Source organism: Sphaerulina musiva (assembly GCF_000320565.1).
Source record: "Sphaerulina musiva SO2202 unplaced genomic scaffold SEPMUscaffold_1, whole genome shotgun sequence".
NCBI classification, from domain to species: Eukaryota; Fungi; Ascomycota; class Dothideomycetes; order Mycosphaerellales; family Mycosphaerellaceae; genus Sphaerulina; species Sphaerulina musiva.
This window is the reverse complement of record NW_016017383.1, coordinates 879,559-896,136: the sequence shown is the minus strand read 5'-3', so window position 1 is coordinate 896,136 and position 16,578 is coordinate 879,559. Positions and strand designations below refer to the sequence as shown.

Here is a 16,578-nt window from a genome sequence, read left to right as displayed (position 1 = left end):
CCATCACTGGCAGCCGAGCGTCTTCTGGAAGCCTGCCTGCCGCTTCCGTCTGCGGAATCTCTGGAATGCACTGTGTTGGTCACTGTGGTGCGACCCAGCCGAGGCCCTGCGTGTCACCGCAACCACGACTTTTCTGTCTGTGGCGGCGCGTCGACTAGTGCGAAGCTAATGGAGAAGCACGGAGCGCCCGCTGTCTCAGCTAGATGACAGCTTCATCTGATCTGAACCACACCTTGGCCTCGAGTTCGACACTCATTCATAAGGAGGACGTAGCCATTGTGCACATCCGAGCCGCAGCGGTGCGAAGCGAGGCGAGGCGGAGAGAGATATGGAAGATACAGGTACAGTCCATGACGAGTGCCTCATATGATAGCACAATGCACTCCCTCAACAAGACGGGATTGTCGGAGTGATGACAGTCCCCACGATCAATCCTCCACTTCACGCGAGAACAACTGGTATGCTGCGATAGTACTTGTTTGATGAGAATATGCCAGACTCAGTCTCAAGCATGGGAGGAATTGTCGCGAGAAGCCTCCCACGCGGCCCGACCTCTGACACTCGTCTTACCTCTGGGTCGCAGTGTTTTGACCCTGCCGAATACATGTATCTCGAGTATGTACAGTACATCACCTTGCCAAGTGTAGCAATGCCTCGCAGGCGGAGATGGATATGTAGTGCTGAAACTCCAGTTCTGTTCGACGTTTCAACCATATGCGTGACAGCACGGGATAGAGGTCGAAATAAGGTCGAAATGATCCCGGCCCCACTGAAGAAAGGAAAGAACGATGCGCACCTTAGGATGTACTCTCGACTACACGGCATGTAACTGTTGTTCGGAAGTCGGAAGCTCCCGTCCTCTTGTGCATTGGGATCCTCACTGAAGCTTGATAGGGTCGACATACAATGCGATATCGCTGGTTTGCATCTGGTTCCACGAGGATACTGCTCATTTCCGCGCGGTTTCCATCGCATCAGTCGTTGGTAATCGCCATGGCCTGAGAAGTCTTGCAGCTTCAGCCCAGCTATGGGCTTACTGGATAAGGTATTGATTCATCTTCGCAACTCCTGCTTGGGACATTTCACACTACAGCCTCAGCCAGCGTCTCCTCCTGCCTGCTTGGCCACATCCACTTCTTGAAATCCTGGTAGCTCCATCTGCTCACAGCTTCCTTGACACTCTCTTCCACCCTTTCCAATTCAGATCGCGGCGCGAACTTTGCCGTGGCCTTGACGCAGGCCTTCCCGTCCATAGTCTCCAACACAGCAAAGTACTCGTGTCCCTGCACCGGCAGCCTCACATCATCCTTGCTCGTCCACGCTGGCTGCACACGTATAACATAAAAGCTGTTGGCAAAAGTCGGCTTCATATAATCCATGCTCAACTCCACTGGCTCTTCAGGAATAGCCTCGACAGCCTGTAATGTAGCATGCTTCCCTGTCCCAGGCAGCCTTTGAGGTTTCGCGGCAGAGGTGATGTCGCCATCTCCTCCAGATGCCAGACTCCCTGCTAGAGCAATCTTTTCCACCAAAGCGGTTGCCAGCAGGCCGCCGTGTGTGACGCCTGGCCATCCAGAAAGCGCACCGCCAAACCATACAATGGCGACCAACTTTTGATCGTCTCGATCCCAAAATACTCGTTCCACGCCGAGCCCTTTCGCGCCTTGCAGAGCATCGATGAGTCGATCGTGGAATGGCAGTAAAGCTCCCACGCCAGCAGCGGTCCCATCAGCGCCAGGAGCACTAATCGGCGGTACGATTTCGACCCATCCGCTTTCTTGTCCTTTGAGCTGTTTGGAAACTCCCAAGCATCTCCCTCGCAGTACCTTTACCTTGAACTCCTCGTCGATGCGTTTGTTCAGGTCGGCAATCAACACATTATCTTCGTGTGTGCCGACTTGGGGCATAGGAGGGGGGGCGATGAAGTTTGTGGCGACGCCGCCGAGGACCAGACCGAGTCCTAGACCGAGACTGACCGTGGTGATGCGATAGCGCCGGAAGAAGGATGGTTTGGACGGTGATGGCCCGGGTGACGGTGATGGCCTGGGAGACGTCGTTGACTCATGGCGGCGGGAGAGATGCTGGTAGCGGAGTGAGAGGTGCGGACGAAAAGCCCGTGGGCGGAGGATGCGACCGGTCGACATGGTTCGGGAGACCGAGGTGTGAGTGTTGCAGAGAGAAAAGGTCCGTCAAGCTTCTACAGAGGTGACTAAGGTAGACGGGGCTTTGAGCCGCGCAGAGCCACACCGCCGAGGCGCCCACGCGGCCCGCTTCATGGCCGGTACATGACAATAGACTTCGGCATTCGTCCGACTTCGACATACGTAGACTCCGACCTTCAGACTCCCTCCCTCCATTGCAAACTACTTCTCTCTACATGGACCTCAAAGTGCTGCATGCAGAGAATGGAGCAGAGTCCACTCACGCAACAATCGAGGCCAGACACCTTCGAGCCTAAAGTGGTCGGCTTGTATAGATATCTATTCAGAGTGAGAATGGTATCAGATACAGCCAAAGGAGTACACTGATCCGCTTCCAGGACCACGAGGACGATGAGAAGGACGATGCTTTCTGGACAACTTTGTTCCTGCTCAAGCCAGACGTGACCTCGCTGAAAGCGATCCTCGAAAATACCGATGTGGATTTCCTGTTGCTTCACCAGGTATGTATGCGTGCACGAGAGAATCAGGGTGGAGCTAATTCTTAGAAGCATCTACCGCAACAATTCATTTTGAATGCCTTGGATGTAGTCAAGGCTGGGAAAGGTCCTGCCGATGAGAATGCACTAGAGGTTGGTATACGACTGTCTTTCGCGATGAATCTTCAGTTGATGACTTAGACATTGACAGTGTTCTTCGCTGTTGTGCTATCGAAGCGATTCACCAATCCCAGCTCGGACGTGATCGAAGTGCTGGCAGGTCTCGACAACGTCGATACCGTCTTCTTCGAACTCGTTGGAACTCTGGACCATGCTATCAAAGATGGGCGAACCAGTGAGTATTGGACATCTGAAGCTGAGGGGACCCCAAGCTGATAGACATCAGCCGAGCTGCGGCAAAAGGCCGTTCGGATGGCGATTGCAATCGTCGCCGGTGGCTATCAGACTGCGTTGGTGTCTTACTTCGTGCAAAAGGACTTCTTTCCGGCACTCATGAAGCTTCTTCACCAGCTGGACAATCCTCTGCAGGCCTCCGAACCACTCTTGTTGACTGGTCTACTGGCCAATTACAACAAGTTCGAGTCAAACAACCAGTACCGAACCCGCTTCGCCGACTTCGTCAACGAAGAGACCATGGTCAGAGTTATCGAAAGCGTGGCGTGGACTACTACTGTGCTTCGAGAGCGTTATATTGCCATTCAGGACGACACGCCCGTCGGATGGAGCATAGGCAGCACACTATCCTACGTGGGCCTTGGGGCGTTGGCGGGTGCGAAACCGGCCCCGATTGCGTTGACTGAAGAGCAGCAAAAAGAAGCATTCGCTAAACAGTAAGTTATTCGACGGCTGAATGCGCTATCCAGACTAACGCGTGCAGGCCTGCCAGCGAGGCGGCGACATTGCTCGCGATTTACGATTTTGCTCTCTCGAACAAGCTGTTCTGCCATCACCTCATCTCACTCCCTCCCGCTGCAAAAAGTCAAGATGCATCATTCAGCAGTTTCCTGTCATTGTCATCATATCTCGGGAATCATGCGTACAGAAGTGCTCGAGCTAGCTCCTACGCGTACTTGACGCTGTTGGTCATCTTAAATCTGGTCGAAGATCCCGTACTGGCTAAGCTACTCTGCGAAACGACGACATCCGTGCGGCTGTGCAGACAACGGGCCCCTTTGCTTCCTCCACCCAAGCATGACCGGCCATACATTGCTACCATACTCGACTTGATGATGGACAATGTCAATCACAACCTGCGCAAGAATCTCGACACAAGCTTCTACCGTCAAAGCTTTGCAGTGCTATCGAGAGTAGTGGCCTTTTTAGCGAAATCGCACACCAAGCTCTCGTATCACTGGTCTGAGCTCTGGCGATCAACTCTGTCGTTCGTACGCTTCTTGACGACATATGCAGACGACCTACAAAGGTTGCCGGCCATCCTGGGACTTGTCGATGACTCCGTAGAGTTGCTATCTATCGCCCTCTCTAATGGTGAAGCATTCCTGCCAGATGCTGGCGCTTATGATGACCTCTTCTACAAGCTTGTCGAGTCTGGCGATGCTTTGACAAAACTTCGGAATGCGTATGGCCTGGCTAAGCCCAAGGAGAACAAGCCGATCAACACACTGATCGGCGTGTCGAAGCACTACCAGGAGCTTATTGAATCGCACAAGAGCAAGAGCATCATCCTGACGCCCAGAGAAGTCAACAAGATTATCAAACAAGGTTACGATACTCTCACAATTGAGACAAGGGACAGTCCTGAGCAACCGACCGAGAAGTATCGAGAGGCCGATCATAAGGTTGCACTGAAAAAGATGGCTCGAGTTGCTGTTCTGGATGCAGCTTCGTTGGTATCATAGCGAGCCCTCAGGCTGTGCAGTCTTCCAGAGTGATCCCACATCTGTCCAACAATGCTTGGTAGCACATCAAGCAGCTTTCAATTCCCTCTCGTCGTAAACTGCTCCAGCGCGTCTTCCAGAACATCATAAGCCCACTCTAGACATTTCGTCATATTCCCTTGCGCACTTTCCGGCATAGCCTTGATGCCTAATCCCCTCACCACATCCTCCTTCAACTTACCTTCCACATCGCCCTGCTCAAACAGGAAAGCATGGTCTTTGACATAGTTCGGCCACACAATTTTATCAACATACCCCGGCGGATCTTCCCAAAAGCCTTCTAACGTCACATACCCACTGCGCCCTTCTCGTCTCGCCTTGGCGGTTTGGTAATCTGTTCGCAAAAAGAGTTTCACATCGAAAAAATCTCGAATCTCCTTCATGCCTTCTGAGTATAGTAGAAAACCGTCGCAGAGCAGGATCGGGGGTGCGTCGGCATACATCCATTTACTCGCTTTCCATTTCAAATCCTCGATGAACGCGTGATCGACGTCGACTTTGCCCACGGAGTTTTGGTCTTCTTTGGATATGAAATCTGGAGGTGAGACGCCGTGTGCACGAATGTATTGCAATGCTGAAGAGAAAGCGGGAAGGTTGATGGACTCGAGACAGTCCCAGTCTGCGATGGAATGGTCTGGATGTAGGGGAATTTGGTCATCGGTCTTGTAGAAGTCGTCTTCGTGGAGGATAAAGGCTCGAGGGAAAATGTCTCGCAGGATTCGAGCGAGCGTAGTTTTTCCTGAAGATGAGACTCCGGATATGCCGACAAGGAGGGCCTTGGTGTCTTCTCTGGATGCCATAGCAGGGGCAAAGGGGTGTTCGTTTCACAACGGGGCAGCAGGTGAAGTGTACGGCATATACATGTAGCTACAGGTATGTAACTGGGAGGTAATGTACTCAGGCAACTCAGGTACCCAAGGTGGAGGTAAGCTCAGGTTAGTGAAGTGAGCTAAACAATGGAGCTAGAACTCTAGTGGCTGGCGGCTGTCGGCTGCGCTTGTAATTTGCCCTTCTCCAAGTTCCATCCTGCTGCTGCTGCTTGCTGTCCAACTTGACTTCTTCCTCTCCTCTTCTTCATCAACACCACCACCATCGCGAAATCGTCTCACTTCGTGACACTACACACCACACCGTCCGCCTCCCTCAATCTACGACGAGAACTAGAGGTCCGCATCGCGTGCGACACGCTCGACACCGCGTGCCAACATGGCGCAACAAGCTGCCCCCGACATCTCCCAAATTCTCGCCGCATTGGGTATGCATCTCTGTCGCAGGCACAGAGACGACGATAACGACGTTTACTGACAGTTACCTAGCCCAGTCGCAACCCGCAGCTCCAGCTGCACCGACGCCGCAGGGCCTTCCTCCCCACCAACCGCCGCCAGGATATGGTCAGCCTGGAGTGGGCGCTCCACCGCAGCAGCCCTACTTGCCTCAGCCTTCGAGCACCGGCAGTGTTGATCTGCGCCAGATCCATCCTGTGAACAGTGGTTCCGTCAGCATTCAAGACGCCATCGCCAAAGCGCGCAACATTGCCGAGAACCGTGGCATATCTTCATTCGACCCCCGTCAACAGTCAGCAACACCGCGCGAGGACCCCAGAATTTCCCGTATGGGCTATCCGCTCTCGCGTTCCCGATCTCGCTCCCCATCTCGACGCGACAATTTCAGCGCGAACCCCTACCGCGACGAGCGTCGAGAGGATCCCCGACGAGGCAGCTACCGCCGCTCTCCGAGTCCAGATCGTTCGGGAGGGAGAGGTGGAGGTCGCAGCAGCGATAACGGAACTGAGGCAGAGACCATCCGCGTGAAGTCTGGCTTAGTGGGACTGATCATCGGGCGCAATGGAGAAAATCTCCGCAAGGTAGAAGCTGAGAGCGGCGCGAGAGTTCAATTCGTTCAGGCAAAGGACTCGCATGTCGCGGAGCGTCAGTGCACCATCACTGGAAGTCAGCGGTCCCGAGAGGCAGCAAAGAACGCTATTTTCCAGATCATCGAGGAGAACGGCGGCACTCCTGTCGCGCAGGAGAAGGGCGCGTACACCCCAGGTATGCCCGGCCGCGCCAAAGTCAACCTTCCAGCGTTGCGCGACGGCGAGGCAAGCACACAGCTCATGGTCCCTGACAAGACTGTTGGCCTCATCATCGGACGAGGAGGTGAGACGATCAAGGACCTTCAGGAGAAGAGCGGCTGCCACGTCAACATTGTTGGCGAGAACAAGAGCGTTAACGGATTTCGCCCCATCAATCTCATTGGCAGCGAGCGGGCTACCGCGACGGCTCGAGAGCTCATTCTGGACATTGTGGAAAGCGACAGCCGCAACGCGAGCTCTGGTCCTTCTCGCGACCGAGGTTTCGAACAGAATCCACGCAATGGAGGCGGTGGAGGCCGAGGCGGCCTTGGCGGTGCTGATCATTTTGAGAAGACGATTCGCGTCCCTTCCGAAGCTGTTGGTATGATTATCGGTAAAGGCGGCGAGACCATCAAGGACATGCAGCGCACCAGTGGCTGCAAGATCAACGTGAACCAACCGCAGCCCCCAGATGTGGAACGCAGCATCGACCTGGCAGGCGACGCTCGTTCCATGGAGGCGGCTGAGCGTATCATTTGGGAGAAGGTCGAAACCGTGCGCCAACGTGATGCCGCAGGTGGCCGAGGCGGCAAAGGTGGCGGTGGAGGTGGACGTGACCAAGGCCCACCGCGTGCCTACGATGCATACTCACAAGCGCAAGCTGTGCCAAGCTACGGACAGTACAGTACACCAGCACCCCAGATGCCACCCCAGGTGCCGGCATTCCAGATGCCATCCGTGCAACAGCAGCAGCAGCAGCAGCAGTCTGTTAGTGGCCAGTCTGCCGTGGACCCAGTTGCGTACGCTGCCTGGTATGCGCAGTGGTATTCGCAGCAGTACCAGCAAAACGGCGCTGCTCACCCCGGAACACAGTGATACGTTGAGCCGAACGCAATGCTCGTGACGCCGATGAGATGATAACGTGATGGGGAGCCAGTCGACTTACGATTCTCCCTGCACTCAGCAGTTGACTGATCTTCTACGATGATACCCGTGTGTGGTGGTAACACATGCGCATGATGTCGCCCGTCTATGAGCCCGACATGATGCCTTTTGTTGCCGGAATGATGCGCCTGTCGTACGCTGAACGCTTTTCGCCCGGTGCCTTCAATCGAAATTGACTGGTGAATGATGAGGTCGACGTCTACTGAAGCTCACTGGACATGATCATGTCTGCTATGGTATGCATGCCTTGTTTCGGGCGCTCGTCTGTGGTGAAGCGCAATCGCTGACGTTTTTTGATGTCGATGAAGCCTCGTCGCAATGACTTGAGGTTGGTAACCTGGCCTGCTCCGCTCGCGTTTCAGCAGAGGTGCTTCTGCTGGCACAATGTAATCCGTACTGCGCTCCATTCGCCCGCGTGGGAGTTCTCGCAGCTCCCCGGTACCAGTTCACTTGTGTGGCAATGGATAAGATGGCATTATGCGATCGTGGGAACTGCATCTGTTCGCTGCTAGAGAGCACTGATGCCTTGATGTATTCTATGCGATGCAACAAAAATGCAAATCCTCTTCTCATACCGTACTGGCTCTCCGTCGTGCTTGTTATATATCTGATACCTCGTCTGCTCTCACAATGCATGCACTGGCCTGAATTGCCATCGCCATCGCCATTGTCATTGTCAAGTCTGCTGTTTGCTTCCCATCCCCCATCCATTCTATCTGTCCCTGTGCTGTCTTGATGTCTCCATGTCCTGATGTCCTGATATCTCAAAGAGGCTGAAGTCTTGATATCCCAATCGGCGCCAAGAAAAGAAACGGTTGGATGCGTTGCTGCAGCAACAGCCGTGCCGCGTTAGGGACACGCGCCGAGGACGTGACTTTCAATCGTCCTGTCCTGTCCTGTCCAGTCGACCACCTGATGAACAATCACGAAGCCTTTGGTACGCCGGCATTCTCCACCAGCGCATCGCATCTGTGCCTCCTCGTGCGCATGTAGCCATCGTCTGGCCACGGCGTCTGCGACATACTGGAGCATACTTAGCGCTACGACATGGCAGAGATCGGAACCATAGCGACAGCGACGACCATAGACTCACTACTACCCACGAACAACGCTCTTTGACTCGAGAGGAGCATCTTGGATCTTTTGGAATAGCGACCCATCAGGAGACACATACAAGGGGAGACCGTGTCAAAGACACTGTCAGGCGCATCATGGCTGCGGTCGCACATCCTTCGCGACCAGCTTTCCGCAGAAACTCGCCCTTGTCGGGATTTGGACCCAATGGCTTCTCTGCCGATGCGCCCATGATCAAGCGCATTGACGTGGGAGACGACAGCGATTCCGACGACGAGCCTCCGCCTGCGATCAAGTTTTCCAAAGTCACGCAGGCACTACTGGCAGATGCAGGCGTGCCATCTTCTCCACCGCGCCAGGCGCCAGCAGGTGCGATGCCGCGCTACAACCGATCCACAAGCGCTGGAACAGCCGGACTGGACACTCCTAGTAGGGTGCCTGGTCTCAAGGTCGTACGGCGCAGCCCTCCTCCTGGTAGTCACGATCAAAAGGATCGAGGCACGCCACTGCGAGTGGTGCATCTGGGCGCGAAAGGGCCGGCCTCTGCGAAAAGATCTATCAGCATTTCAGGACCATATCCCAATCGTGGGATGAAACGAGATCCCACGCCCGAGACGAACGTCAGGCCGGAAGTTGTGACACCTGCCCCCGCACCGCGTGCCATCCGCGTGGTGACCCGATCTCGAGCGGGGAGCAACGCTTCGCAGGACGAGCCTGCACATATGGTATCCTCTTATAGCAGACCTGGTTCACGTAATGACACGAGAGCGGCGCCGGACACGAACGAAAGAACGAATTATAGATCAGAGCTAGCACGCAGCACTTCTGCACAATATGTGCCCGAAACTGTATCCAGATATGGGACCTCTACAGCGGCTAGATCACGGAATGCGTCCGCTGAGAGCGCAGCCCCTCCTGGGTCGCAACGGGTGAAAAGGGCGCCCATGACGGGCTCTTTCCTGAAGAGTGGCCCAATCCGGCGGGGCTTCAAACGAAGGGACAGCGAAGAGAACAACTCCGCCAACGATGAAGGACCGCACGGCTCGTCCTCCCAACCAAGCGCTTCCTCATATACGCCGCAGGACAGGAGCATGTCTCAGCTCGATGGTGCGCGAAGTCGAAGTGGGAGCGTGAACACCCGCGCAACCTCAGTGGAACCAGTGTCGATACATGACTTTGCGCATCGGAGTCAATCATCGCAGCATTCACGGCCACCATCACGACAAGCAGAATCTCGTCTCTCCAGGAGCCAGACGCGTAGCGACTCGAAGCCTCCCTCGCGTCAGACGAGCCGAGAACCATCGCATAATCGGCAACCTAGCGCTGAGCGACACCAAGTACGACGGCAACCCAGTAGCCAACAAATGACTGGTTCTGCACTGGCCAGTCAGCAGCAACGACGACCAAGTATTGGACAGGGCCACATGGACTCAGCAGCGGAGCAGAGCCACCACCAACGCATGGCCAGCTATGCGCGTACCAATTATCGATACGATCCGCCCAAAGTACACACTGATGCATACGAGGACCAAGAGAACATGCCACCTCCCACTTTCCGACGCAACAAAGACCAGGAGTTCAAATATCTGGGCAAACCTACAATGTCAGTGATGTCAGACGACGAGAAGTTGGATCGCCGACATGTTGAAGAAACGCCTGTCATTGTGTCTCAGCAGGAGCCTCGGAGAGCTTTGGGCGCTATCAGTGGCAACACACCGCATCGAGCAGCTCCTGCACCTCCACCGAAAATGAGTGTTCTCGATGCTGCTACTGCCAGGGCGGGTGCCAGCACGACCAAGACTCGCAAGAAGCGCACTCACATTGTTGTCAAAGGCAAAATTTTCACGCAAATGGGCAGGATTGGTAAGGGCGGTTCCAGCGAAGTTTACTGCGTAATGGCAGAAAACTACAAGACGTTTGCGTTGAAGCGTGTGAAGCTTGAAGATTGTGACGAGACGGCGGTTCGAGGCTACAAAGGCGAGATCGACTTACTGAAGAAACTGACCGATGTTGAACGCGTGGTCCGACTCTACGATTGGGAGCTGAATGACGAGAAGAAGGAGCTCCTGGTCCTCATGGAGAAAGGCGACACTGACTTTAATCGCATCTTGACGCTTCGGCTGAATGGCACGGACGCTCGATTCGATAGTGTCTTCACGAGATACCACTGGAAGGAGATGTTGGAGTGCGTTCAGGCCGTTCACGACTACGACATTGTCCATTCCGATCTTAAGCCCGCCAACTTCCTGCTAGTACAAGGACGTCTCAAATTGATCGACTTTGGCATAGCGAATGCAATCGACACTGACAATACCGTCAATGTACACAGAGACTCCCACGTGGGCACACCGAATTACATGTCGCCCGAAAGCATCACGGACACCAACGCGACTGGTAAAGACGACGCTGGACGACCCCTGAAGAAGGATATGCGCATTGGTAAAGCATCCGATGTCTGGAGTCTCGGCTGCATTCTCTACCAAATGGCTTATGGCCGGCCCCCTTTCGCCCACATTGGGAACCAAATTTCCCGAATCATGGCGATTACGAATCCTCGACATGTCATCGAATTTCCCGAAATCGGTGTCGGTGACGTTCCCATCCCATCGACGTTACGAGGTATCTTACGGAGGTGCTTGAATCGCGACCCCGACAAGAGGCCTTTGATTAAGGATATGCTTGGAGAAGCTGATAGTTACCTGAACCCCGAGGGCATGGGCAATGCAGTCTTGATGGACGAGGCCCTGTTGGGACAGATTATCAACAAAGTCTTGGATCGTTGTCGGGATCCTGGGAGGGGAGTTCCTAGCCCGGATGAGGCCATGTTGTATCCGAAAAGTTTCATGATGAAAATCAGGGAGATGCAGGAAGGGAGGTAATTCAGATGGATTGTCGAGATGCGTGAAAGGGGGATATAATATTGGAATGAGCATTCTTTGTGGGGACTTTTTTTTGAAACTTGTTAAACCAACCAAGCACAACACGCTTTTTTTACATTGGGGCATTGTGTTTTTCGTTTTTTTCTTCCACCTGTTTTTTTGGCTTTTTGGATAGATGATGGGACGCCGCGACTGCATTTACAATAGCGTAGGAGCTTTGTGGAGTTTTTTCCCTTTTTTTTGCTGTAGAAAACACGCTGTTTACCCGGTTTCTATAGACTACCTAGGTATACATGTACCTTTATATACTTACTTGTATAAGTACGAGAAAGAATGGGAACAGAGAGAGAGAGAGAGCGCTTGCCTTTTCTTTTCTTTTTCTTTTTCAATTTTTCAATTTTTCTTGTGCATAAGATAAGGTTAGGCATGCACGATTCTTTCCTTTCCTTCCAGGTTCTTTTTTCTCTTTTCTCGTCAGGATATAGGTATCTATCCCCAACAGAAGTTCTCCAGAGAAGTGTAATTTTTTTTCTTTCTTTATTATGTATTTGGGAGGATTGCAAGTATATGGCTAGCACGGTTCCCCGTTGTTTTTGGTAGGTAGCTACATATAATAAGTACAGGTACCTAGTATATATAGTACAGTGCACTTCTCTGAGACCATTTCGTTCGTAGTAGACAGACAGAGACACCAAGCAAGCAAGGACATGCAACTACGACTCCGTCAATTTTCACTCAAACGAGCTAGCTCTGTTCTCTCTCAGATAGGATCAAGGCGCTAACAAGATACGTGCACTCGTCTTTCTCCCACCTTCCACATGTACCAAAAAAATCCCGTTCGTCCATCCGAGGTTTCTACGTCCAAGGCATTGGTTATGACTGGTTCCCGAAGTGTGGCACACTAGACGATGTTCGCGGAGTTAGCTCCAGGTTGTTGACTCGCTCCTCACAGCTTTGGTATGGTGGTAGGGTCCGGGGTAGGCTCGGATTCTCCGATCATCGACATGACCACTCAGGAGCAAGTGAGCTACCTCCTACTAAGGTAGATGTTTGAGTTCTTGGCAGCGGTGGCGCGCGCGGATCTGTGATAATCCCTCGCGCTATTGCATTCATTGCAGAGCATATTTGTAGAAGATGGACGGAAGAATTCATAAGTCCAGAGAGTGTCTGTTTCCAGTTTTGTGCAGGTCAAGGCACACTTGCTTGTTGTTGGCGAGACTCGGAGCATCCCAGCATTTGCGTGCATTTCGGCAGCAGCAATGTGACACAGACTCACGTTCTCACAATCTGGCCTGCACTCTATCGCGCAATTATTGCTGAGTGTGATGCAAGGCCTCCTCACCCGTTCGCAGCACCGCCCTCCACCTTCACATCCTTTTTGTTCCCAGCCTCCTCACTGCTCGTGGCCAAGTCACTCGAGCTATCCGACCACAGACTCCTGCTTTGCGCCTCAACTCCCCTCATAGCCTGTGCAACAATCTCCAATTTTTGCACGACCTCCCTAACACCTCCGTCCACCTTTCTGAAATACGCCTCATTCGCCGCTCGCCTCTCGCTCGCCAATTTGATATCTTGCTTCGTCTCATCCTCCAGCTGCGACCTCCCGCTCTTGCTCGTGACATCCGGACCACTCTGCGCACTCTCATCGCTTAACGCGGTACTTGCCATCGTGGAAACGGAAGCATCTGTATCTCCTCTATTCCTTTCTGCGACCACACGATCTTTAGCGAGGGAATCAGCGCCTTTGAATCGATCGGACATGTTCTTTTCGATGCTCTGTGCTTTAGTGGGATCTGTGTCTTTTTCATCTTGATTGCCCCGACCCCAAGCTCGCGCTAACTCGACTTGTGCTTTCCTCAAATCCTCCAAAGCACGAGCGTGTGATTCTCCAAAAACATGAGTGGAGCTTTGGGCAGTGAGTTCGACTTCGTTCAGGGTGTTCTGCATTTCTTTCCATCTCGTCTCGAGGCTTCGTTCTGAGGCTTTCTTGACGCTAGATTTTTGCGTATGGGGGCTGTTCTCGGAATCATCCTCGGATATGGGCTGCTGTTGTTGAGCGTTATCGATGGCGTTTCGGGAGCGGGGGAGACCTGATTTGTGGCGCGAGATGGGATCGCGTTCGAGGTTCAGAGTTGCTTCCGCAGGTTGCTGGCGACTAAGGGACAAGTTTGAGGCGTTGCGTGACGGAGGCGCGATGAAGAGTGTCGGAGCGGGGAGTCGGTTGGGTTTCGTGTTAGCAGTCGGCGATGGTTTCTGTGACGACAACGCGCCGGACTGGGTGGTGGTGGCCATGCTGTCTTCTGGCCCAGTCTCGGAGACTTTGTTACCTAGGTACGTTAGATCACATGGTGTGTACAGGCAAGTGTTGCTGTTGAGGTTAAGTTGTTCCAGCAATAACCTTAGACTTTGCCAAGAACTCGTATGCCAGGCACGCTTGAAGTTGTTCGAGCCGCCTACCGCCGCTTGCGCCGGAAAGCAGAAAGAATAAATGGAAATTTATCACCACCTCGGTAATAGAGTCAACACTGCGTAGTACTGAGAGGGAGAGAAGATTGTGACGAGATTGACGTGGAGAAAGCCGTGAACTATGATTTAAGGACTATATACAGCTATAGTCCCAACCCTTCATCCATTACAAGCGGTTCCTTAGCTCAGTTGGTTAGAGCGTGGTGCTAATACGGCTGCAATGCCTTCAAACGCCAAGGTCGAGGGTTCGACCCCCTTAGGGACCATCAAGCATGGTGCTCTACCACTTCGACTTCAATGTCGTCGGCCAGTCTTTTTGTCTTTTGTTGCCTGTCGATGGCAGATCTCCCGCTTGATCTGATATGATGAGAAGTCCTGCTTTTTTTGTTCTCAAGCGATGCAAAATGCAATTGTCCTTGGGTGGAGAGAGCGGAGGAAGCTGCTGACATGGTGCTTCCGTGTGCCTCTCCCACACGGTGGCATAGTGCAGAAGGTCCAAACACGGTTGGAAACTAAGGTACTGGACTGTGCACTTAGGTAGAGCACAATGTGCTATGTACCTACAGGTACCTAGGTACAGTCAGTAGGTAGATAGGTTCCAGAACAACAGACATTAACCCCGATCTACTTGTACCCCCCTGCCTACTGCAGCTGTTATCTGGCGGGCAGTCGGTAGATAAAAGACTTCTGAGGCTTTTCCAAAGGATCTGAGTCAATCTACCGGAGCTTATGTGAGGGCAGCAGGGCGAGCGTGCACTGTCAGGCAATGTGTGAAAGACGAACGGCATGCTTTTTGAGGCTTCTCGCCATCTACATCGTAACTCTAGTATCTTACATTGCGCAATGCAGCTCTACGCGTATTCTGTGTCTGCCCGCTGGTCTCATTCCACACCGTTCCCGTAACTGTCATAATTCATGAGAAGTATCACTTCAAATTCGTTCCGAGAGCTCTTTCAATCAAATCTTGAAATGCTTGTCGGTCGTAGGCTTGCCATCCTTCTTTCCCCTGCCACCAAAGCCCCAGCGAATCTGGTTGGGCATGTTAACATGGATCTTCAGATCATCGGCCCACTTGAACACCAGGCCGGGATTCTTCTGGAAGGCACGTCCGACAATAACAAGATCGAGCCCTTCCTTTTCGAGAAGCTCATTCGCAAGCTCAGCAGTATCGATGCTTCCAACAGAGCCGACAGCCATCTTGTCTCCGACAGCTTTCTTGGCCTTGATTGCAAAAGGCGCCTGGTATGCTGGCTTAGCATGTGGGTGCTGTCTTGGGTGATTACCACCAGATGAGACATCAAGCAAGTCCACACCACGCTCTGCAAGCAGTGGAGCGAGTCTAGCAGTGTCATCGGCTGTCCATGACTCTGGGATATCTTTTTGCTCCTCAAGCCAGTCGGTTGCCGAGATGCGCAAGAACAGAGGCATATCCTCTGGAATGGTGGCGCGGGTCTCCTCAACGAGCTCGAGTGTAAGTCGAGTTCTGTTCTCGAAGCTGCCTCCATACTTGTCTGTTCTCGTATTGCTCACAGGGCTGAGGAATGAGTGCAAGAGGTACCCATGGGCGTTATGGATCTCAATGGCATCGAAGCCAGCCTTGAGCGCACGCTTGACGGCGTCGTTGAAATCTTTTTTGAACTCAGCAATTTCATCCAGCGTCATCTCTCTTGGCTGGGCATGCTTCTCGTTCCAGGCAATGGCGGACGGTGCAATGACATCATCTGGCCAGCCGTTCTTGTCTTTTCCAGCAATGTCTCCTGCACTCAACCATGGCGCAACCGTGCTGGCTTTGCGTCCAGCATGGGCGAGCTGAATCATGATCTTCTGGTTCTGCGAATGAATAAACTCGACAACCTTCTTCATCGGTTCGATCTGAGAGTCTTTCCAAAGTCCAACGTCTTCTGGCGTGATGCGACCTCTGGCCTGGACTCCAGTTGCCTCAACGCAAGCCAGACCTGTGCCGCGTGATCTAGAAGTGACAATGCCAGGTTAGACGCCGTCTCTCGCGTGAAACGAGGAAGGAGATGTTCTGCTTACACAATGCCACCAAGATGAGCCATGTGCCACTGCCATGACAGTTAGCTTGAGATCGTGATGTGAAAGAGCTTGAGCTTTCACTTACCGGTGTCATGTGGCCGTCCTGAGCGGAATATTGGCACAACGGACTAAGCATGATGCGGTTCTGGAGCGTCTGTGAAGTGTCAATCCAACGTCACTTGACAGCATTCTGTCGACCTTACCAGACCACGAAGCTTGAGTGGCTTGAACAGCTTGGGCACATCTTCCCCCTCGCCGACAATTGCTGTTCCAGCAGGTGGATTTTGCAGCGGAGTGAAGAATGAGACGCCTGGTGCGGCATGGTTGACGAGATCGTCAGCTTGTTGTGGTGCCTTATCGGTGGTGTTGTGGTGTGAAGTCGACATTGTGGTTGTTGCTGGTGACTAGCAGGTGAAGTGGAAGATCGATTGGATTTTCGAGGACGAAGGAAGGTGATCAACTTATACTGAAGGCGGAAGAGGGACGGGTCATCGCACCAGTGAGGTCGCAAGTCAATAAGGTCACCACAGGTACCTAGAAGGTACCTTA

The 16,578-nt window shown here is 53.1% G+C and overlaps 7 protein-coding genes and 1 non-coding gene across 8 annotated transcripts; 4 read left to right on the top strand and 4 right to left on the bottom strand.

Moving 5' to 3' along the window:
• Positions 1–463: 463 nt before the first annotated feature.
• SEPMUDRAFT_145717 (uncharacterized protein) lies at positions 464–2,103 on the bottom strand. Its single transcript, XM_016903223.1, has one exon. The coding sequence runs from the start codon at positions 1,905–1,907 to the stop codon at positions 1,083–1,085; it is 825 nt and encodes a 274-aa protein (XP_016764600.1). The 5' UTR covers positions 1,908–2,103; the 3' UTR covers positions 464–1,082.
• Positions 2,104–2,405: 302 nt separating this feature from the next.
• On the top strand, positions 2,406–4,518 carry SEPMUDRAFT_33709 (DUF1741-domain-containing protein; the record flags this gene model as incomplete). Its single annotated transcript, XM_016908547.1, has 6 exons — positions 2,406–2,489; positions 2,540–2,662; positions 2,708–2,791; positions 2,840–2,993; positions 3,045–3,489; positions 3,537–4,518. The coding sequence occupies 6 exons, from the start codon at positions 2,406–2,408 to the stop codon at positions 4,516–4,518; spliced, it is 1,872 nt and encodes a 623-aa protein (XP_016764599.1).
• Positions 4,519–4,595: 77 nt separating this feature from the next.
• SEPMUDRAFT_137248 (P-loop containing nucleoside triphosphate hydrolase protein) lies at positions 4,596–5,357 on the bottom strand (the record flags this gene model as incomplete). Its single annotated transcript, XM_016902832.1, has 1 exon — positions 4,596–5,357. The coding sequence occupies one exon, from the start codon at positions 5,355–5,357 to the stop codon at positions 4,596–4,598; it is 762 nt and encodes a 253-aa protein (XP_016764598.1).
• Positions 5,358–5,662: 305 nt separating this feature from the next.
• Positions 5,663–8,139, top strand: SEPMUDRAFT_75689 (eukaryotic type KH-domain (KH-domain type I)). The gene is made up of 2 exons (XM_016910113.1): positions 5,663–5,812; positions 5,874–8,139. Exons 1-2 carry the CDS (start codon positions 5,764–5,766, stop codon positions 7,502–7,504), a joined length of 1,680 nt encoding a protein of 559 aa, XP_016764597.1. The 5' UTR covers positions 5,663–5,763; the 3' UTR covers positions 7,505–8,139.
• A 377-nt stretch (positions 8,140–8,516) lies between these two features.
• SEPMUDRAFT_145713 (kinase-like protein) lies at positions 8,517–11,633 on the top strand. Its single transcript, XM_016903222.1, has one exon. It carries the CDS (start codon positions 8,785–8,787, stop codon positions 11,524–11,526), a length of 2,742 nt encoding a protein of 913 aa, XP_016764596.1. The 5' UTR covers positions 8,517–8,784; the 3' UTR covers positions 11,527–11,633.
• Positions 11,634–12,099: 466 nt separating this feature from the next.
• Positions 12,100–14,045, bottom strand: SEPMUDRAFT_145712 (uncharacterized protein). The gene has a single exon (XM_016903221.1). The coding sequence runs from the start codon at positions 13,816–13,818 to the stop codon at positions 12,865–12,867; it is 954 nt and encodes a 317-aa protein (XP_016764595.1). The 5' UTR covers positions 13,819–14,045; the 3' UTR covers positions 12,100–12,864.
• A 121-nt stretch (positions 14,046–14,166) lies between these two features.
• SEPMUDRAFT_t8 lies at positions 14,167–14,258 on the top strand. The gene has a single exon. It is a non-coding gene; the product is annotated as a tRNA-Ile (tRNA).
• A 521-nt stretch (positions 14,259–14,779) lies between these two features.
• On the bottom strand, positions 14,780–16,458 carry SEPMUDRAFT_145711 (FMN-linked oxidoreductase). Its single transcript, XM_016903220.1, has 4 exons — positions 16,233–16,458; positions 16,115–16,183; positions 16,030–16,058; positions 14,780–15,961 (listed from the first exon to the last, which is right to left on the bottom strand). Exons 1-4 carry the CDS (start codon positions 16,413–16,415, stop codon positions 14,950–14,952), a joined length of 1,293 nt encoding a protein of 430 aa, XP_016764594.1. The 5' UTR covers positions 16,416–16,458; the 3' UTR covers positions 14,780–14,949.
• Between the last annotated feature and the right edge of the window lie 120 nt (positions 16,459–16,578).